Genomic DNA, 7,014 nt, shown 5'->3' on the forward strand with positions numbered 1-7,014 from the left:
TTGGAGGTATAAATCAAAGATGTTGACAATATTAAGGTAACTTGGAGGTATAAATAAAAGATGTTGACAATATTAAGGTAATTTGGAGGCATAAGTCAAAGATGTTGACAATATTAAAGTAATTTGGAGGTATAAATCAAAGATGTTGACAATATTAAGGTAACTTGGAGGTATAAATAAAAGATGTTGACAATATTAAGGTAATTTGGAGGCATAAGTCAAAGATGTTGACAATATTAAAGTAATTTGGAGGTATAAATCAAAGATATTGAAAATACTTATGTAATTTAGAGGTATAATTACAAGCTGTTGTAAATTAATTATAAGGTAATTTGGTAGGTCATTTCTAAGATGACAATAATAAGGTAATTTATAGGTATAATTTAAAGATGTTGACAATAATGAGGTAATTTAAAAGAATAATTCAAAGATGTAGACAATAGCAAGGTAATTCAGAGGTATAATTTAAAGATGTTATAATAGTAAGGTAATATAAAGGTACAATTCAAAGATGTTGATAATAGTAAGGTAATTTAGAGGTTAGTACTGGCTACTTTCCACTTGGTAAGGGTAGAAGAGACTCTTTAGCTATGGTTAGCAGCTCTTCTAGGAGGACACTCCAAAATCAAACCATTGTTCTCTAGTCTGGGTAGTGCCATAGTCTCTGTACTATGGTCTTTCACTGTCTTGGGGTAGAGTTCTCTTACTTGAGGGTACACTCGGGCATACTATTCTAACTTATTTTTCTTCCTCTTGTTTTTTTTTTTTCAAGTTTTTATAGTTTATATTTGAAAGATCTGTTTTGATGATGTTGCGGTTCTTAAAATATTTCCTTTTAGTTGTTAATTATTTGTAACTTCCGTATTTCCTTTCCTCACTGGGCTATTTTCCCTGATGGAACCCTCCGGCTTAATGCATTCTGCTTTTCAAACTAGGGTTGTAGCTTAGCAAGTATTAATAATAATAATAATAATAATAATAATAATAATAATAATAATAATAATAATAATAATAATAGTAATAATAATAATAGTAAGGTAATTTAGAGGTATAATTCAAAGATATTAAAGATAATGTTAATTTGTTTCATAAAACGTTGCTTTAAAATTATCCAACAATTCGTATAGTTAATTATAAAACCTTATCTCGCTTCATCTAATTATATGTTAGATTTAATTCTATATATATTTCACTGTTTTCTATCGGCGTCAATGACCCTAGATGTCAGGATGCCTGAAAACCTTAAATCAATCAATCAATCACTGTTTTCTATTTGCATACAATGACATTATCAACAGACTGTCCAGAGAGAGAAAAACTGGGCACACAAATACAGCTGAATCTATAAGAAATATAATAAAAACAATTACTTGGACTGGAAGAATAAGAAAACTTATCTTGTTTCATCTAATTAAATGTTAGATTTAATTCTATATATATTTCTTTGTTTTCTATTTGCATGCAATGACCTTATCAACAGACTGTACAAAGAGCAAAAGATTGGGCACAGAAATACAGCTGAATCTATAAGAAATACAATAAAAACAATTACTTCGACTAGAAAAAAATATTGGAGGATGAAGGCATTTTTTTTTTAAAGCAAATGTATCACACACAGCAAAACCTTTGTGTTTACGTAACAATACCATTGTTTGGAGACCAGGACTCTGCAAACCTGAGCTTTGTTAAAGAAATAGCAGGCGCAATTTCTTTATAGTTCTTCGCGAGACCAAAAACAAACAAAAAAACAAAAACGAAGAATATAAAGAGGTATACAATCTCTGAGAAAGCTTTTTTTTTGGAAAGTACTATTCGCCTTTGATGGGAAAATGTGAATAAGAAATATTCATGTAAGTATTAGAAGTATGAAATGTCTTTGTTCATTTCTGGAAAATATGCAAAGTCTAACTCATATCTACTTGCTTGAACTAATAATATAAATACATTAAAATACATAATTTTCCACGTATAAAGGCTAAATGAAGTAAATTCACAATCTATGATAAAATAAATTTATTTTGAACTTTCAAAGACCCCATTTGTTTTCTGTAGAGGAAGGGAGATGGTCCTTCGATAGCTCAAAATAAATTTCATTTATCATAGATTGTGGGTTTATTTCATTTAATAATATCAAGTTTAACGTAAGAATATGCCTTATAAACTTTAAATTACACTTTTTAGTTAGGTAAATATTTCTAAACCAGTGAGTTTTTGTTAAACAAATTTGCTGTCCTTAGAAGGAAGAGAATTGAGAAGGCTTATACGAAACAGTGACACCATAGAAAAATGGATAAAGATTATTATTATTATTATTATTATTATTATTATTATTATTGTTATTACTTGATAAGCTACAACCCTAGTTGGAAAAGCCGGATGCTATAACCCCAAGGGTCCCAATAGGGGAAATAGCCCAGTGAGGAAAGGAAACAAGGAAAAATAAAATATTGTAAGAACAGTAGTAACATCAAAATGAATATTTCTTATATAAACTATAAAAATTGTGGCAAACAAGAGGAAGAGAAAGTAGACACAGAAGAAGAAGAAAGTGAAATTGCGCTTATTTGACTACTGGAATCTAGCCAATTGTCTCTCCGTCTCAATTCCAGCACCAGGATTGTGGTGGCCGATGTGGTAACGTCCCTGACTGGTGAACGCCAGACTGGGGTTCGAGTCCGGCTCACACTTCATAGTTTCTTTGGTCGCTGCAACCTCACCATCCTTGTGACTTAAGGATGGGGTGTTTGGGGGAGCCTATAGGTCTATCTTCTGAGTTATGAGCACCCATTGCCTGGCCCTCCTTGGTCCTAGCTTGGATGGAGAGGGGGCTTGGGCGCTGATTATTATTATTATTATTATTATTATTATTATTATTATTATTATTATTATTATTATTATTATCCCAGCTACAAACCTAGTTGGAAAAGCAAGATGCTATAAGCCCAAGGGCTCCAAAAAAAAAAAAAAAAAAAATAGCCCAGCGAGGAAAGGAAATAAGAAAATAAATAAACAAAATATGTATATATGGTCAGTCTCTGGGGCACTGTCCTGCTTGCTAGGGCAATGTCACTGCCCCTCGCCTCTGCCATTCACGAGCTCCCTTTTAACCAGGATCAGAAACTTGCCGATACTCTGTTCCACCAAAGAAAAATAGCCCAAAGAGGAAAGGAAATAAGGAAATAAATAAACCAATAAGTATATATGATCAGTCTCTAGGGCATTATCCTGCTCGATAGGGCAATGTCACTGTCCCTTGCCTCTTTATCATTATCATTATTACTTGCTAGGCTACAACCTTATTTGGAAAAGCAGGATACTATAAGCCCAGGGGATCCAACAGGGAAAATAGCCCAGTGAGGAAAGGAAACTGATTGATTGAAAGTTTTCTGACCTCCTGCTGCCATTCACGAGCTCCCTTTAAAGTTAAAGTTAAAGTTGTCTGGTTTCAGTTCCAGTTTCGTCAGAATAGATGCTCGCCAGAACGTCAGCCTGGCAAGCCCAATCCCCCACTGTGGTGCCCAACCATAGCAGTGGCCTCCCCAGTAAACAGCTTAAACTCCCGGTCCCGGGCGGGGATCGATCTGCTGCCATGCGAACGCTAGGCGAACACGTTACCACTGTACTATTATTATTATTATTATCATTATCATTAAATGCTAAGCTACAAACCCAGTAGGAAAAGCAGGATGCTATAAGCCCAGGGGCCCCATAAGGGAAAATAGCCCAGTGAGGAAAGGAAACAAGGAAAAATAAAATATTTTAAGAATAGTAATAACATTAAAATAAATATTTCCTATATAAACAATAAAAACTTCAACAAAACAAGAGGAAGAGAAACTAGATAGAACAGTGTGCCCGAGTGTACCCTCAAGCAAGAGAACTCTAACCCAAGACAGTGGAAGACCAAGGTACAGAGGCTATGGCACTACAAAAGACTAGAGAACAATGGTTTGATTTTGGAGTGCCCGTCTCCTATAAGAGCTGCTTACTATAGCTAAAGAGTCTCTTCTACCCTTACCAAGAGGAAAGTAGCCACTGAACAACTACAGTGCAGTAGTTAACCCCTTGGGTGAAGAAGAATTGTTTGGTAATCTCAGTATTGTAAGTTGTATGAGGACAGAGGAGAATCTGTAAAGAATAGGCCAGACTATTCAGTGTCTGTGTAGGCAAAGGGAAAGAACCCTAACCAGAGAGAGGGATCCAATGTATTACTGTCTGGCCAGTCCAAGGACCCCTAACTCTCAAGCGGTAGTATCTCAACGGCCGGCTGGTGCCCTGGCCAACCTACTACCTATACTAACCAGTATTAAAGACTTACCGATACTCTGTTCCAGCGCTATAGACGAATACCAGCAGGAGTCTCTGATCTCAACGCCTAGAGTAATGTTTGGTAACAGTTCTTGATTCGCGTTGATTTGGTCGATGGCTAAAAAGGCGGCTTCCACGCGTTGGATACCATACTGCTCTCTTATCTGGTAATAAAAACAAGATTATTATTATTATCATCATTATCATGTCATTATTATTATTATTATTATTATCATTTTTACTATTATTATTATTATTATCATTATTATTATTACTATCATCATTATTATTATTATTATTGTTATTATCATTATTATTGATATTATTATTATCACTTTTACTATTATTATTATTATTATTATTATTATTATTATTATTATTATAAGCTAGGCTATAACCCTAGTTGGAAAAGCAAGTTGCTATAAGCCTGAGGGCTCCAACATGAAAAATTAGCCCAGTCAGGAAAGGAAATAAGGAAATATATGAACTACAAGTTTAGAATAAACACTAATGAAGGAAAAAAAAGGAATAATGATCATGTATGACCTTTAGTTAAAGAAAAAACTAAATTAATTAATTAAGAGAATTATGAAAACATTAATAAATTTGAAATTCACCTTTCCACAGGTTAGTGTGAAGGCCGTTTTCTGCTTCGGCTGCTGATGGACACTGAACAGCGCCCCGATCAGGATATCCCCTTCCTTCAGCGCCGTCTTACGTCTCTTCTGCTTGATGCCCTCCACGCCGTTCCCCGCCATCAGCACCATCACGACGCCCGCGCAAACCAGTTTGAGGCATGCTGAATAGAGGGGCATCATGCTACCGCTGGAGGCTCCGAGGAGTATGGAGGTGTCTCAAGCGTTGCGTCCAGACCCTTGGAAAGGTCTTCGTCGGCGCCGGGGTGCGTTCCACGTCTCTGCTTGTCTCTGGGGTTCAGATGGCGCTTTCGGTTACGCTTGGAGAGAACAAGCAATATCATGTTGATGTGAAAGCACTTTCCTTCGGCTTTCTCTAGTGGTCGTCTGAGTTGAGGTTTCTTCTTCTTCTTCTTCTTCTTCTTCTTCTTCTTCTTCTTCTTCTTCTTCTTCTTCTTCTTCTTCTTCTCCTCTGTCGATGGTGTTTACAGCAGCAAGCTTTTGGGTGATAAGATTTTCCGAAGTCGAAGAAATTAATCCCTTATATCATCTGCCCTTATCAGCGATTCGAATGAGGTTACGATCTATCACAAATATAAATAACCCAAAATAACATTTGCTGTATTAATGAATGAAACAATAAAGTTAAAAAGACTTTTCTAGCTTTCGAAATAATAACAAAGCTATAGACTTTTCCAACTTTTGAAACGATAACAAAGTTATAGACTTTTCCAACTTTTGAAACGATAACAAAGTTATAGACTTTTCCAACTTTTTCGTTGTTAGCTACACGATACCAGACATTCACTAAAACCTTCTTTTGGATTTGTAAAAATTAATGTTAATTACCACCTATACTTTCTTTTTTTTCTATTCTACAGTCAATAAGTAATCCACTATCATCACATCCTTACAGTTAAATCACTATGTCTACGTTATATTAGAAATTCGTTACATTCTCAACTTTTCTATAAATGCATCGAGATTATCACGCTATGATTGTCTGTTCAAAAATTAACTCGCAAATTGTTTGTTTAGACGGACACATTTTCTTTATTATTTTGGTCATCAAACACCACAAGAACTTTGAGTGAATTGAAAATGTCACTTTGGTTTCATGGTAGCTAAGTATTCGAACTTTATTTTCTTTCTATTATAAATATCGTTTTATTTATGTTTTTAAGATTTATAAAACTTGGGCTTTCTATAAACAAGAGCTAACTAATGTATATATAAAAAGATGTATATATTCTATAGCTTGCAAGATCTTTAGGTTTCTTAGAAAAATAAGTCTTTGTGTTTTGCTTAACACTAGGAGAGAATCAGCCTGTTTCAGTGACGTCGTTTAGTTATTCTCTGATATCCTTCAGATATCGTCTGAATTTCTTTAGTATCCTCTAAAAATCCTTCAGTTATCCACTGAAATCCTTCAGTTATCCACTGAAAATCCTTCAGTTATCCTCTGAAAAGCCTTCAGATATCCACTGAACATCCTTCAGTTATCTACTGAAATCCTTAAATAACTCCCCTGAAATCCTTCAGATATCCACGGAAAATCCTTCAGTTATCCTCTGAAATCCTTCAGATATCCACTGAAAATCTTCAGTTATACACTGAAAATCCTTCAGTCATCCTACGAAATCCTTCAATTATCCTACGAAATCCTTTAGTTATCCACTGAAATCCTTCAGTTATACACTGAAAATCCTTCAGCTATCCTCTGAAGTTCCCAGACAACGCTCGAAGCTTATGAATAAATAACAGAAAGTTATACTCTTTTGTTGCTGTTTCAGTTGTCATGAAAATTCTTTATTATTCCAAGTTAAATATTATGATATTAACTTGAGTCCTTGAAATCAAGTTAATTAGCACCTTTCCTCCTTTGATCAAGTCATAATCTTCAAATGCAGTTGGAGGTCTTTCAGGTTCTTCGTACACAAGCGCTAGAATCTGGAATGAAAGAAAAATTATTATTGTTATTGTCGAATCCAGACGCTAATGTATCAAAAATATGGCTTATTTGAATATATATGTATATATATATGTATGTATATATATATATATATATATA

General features: G+C 34.5%; 1 protein-coding gene across 1 annotated transcript in view; it reads right to left on the minus strand.

Moving 5' to 3' along the window:
• The window catches only part of LOC137644159 (uncharacterized), a 96,153-nt gene extending 90,167 nt beyond the window's left edge, over positions 1 to 5,986 (minus strand). The window contains 2 exon segments of the mRNA XM_068377149.1: positions 4,319 to 4,472; positions 4,926 to 5,986. Of these exon segments, the coding sequence (XP_068233250.1) occupies positions 4,319 to 4,472; positions 4,926 to 5,126 (355 nt within the window). The 5' untranslated portion in view covers positions 5,127 to 5,986.
• Positions 5,987 to 7,014: the final 1,028 nt, after the last annotated feature.

This window comes from Palaemon carinicauda, chromosome 7 (assembly GCF_036898095.1).
Source record: "Palaemon carinicauda isolate YSFRI2023 chromosome 7, ASM3689809v2, whole genome shotgun sequence".
NCBI lineage: Eukaryota > Metazoa > Arthropoda > Malacostraca > Decapoda > Palaemonidae > Palaemon > Palaemon carinicauda.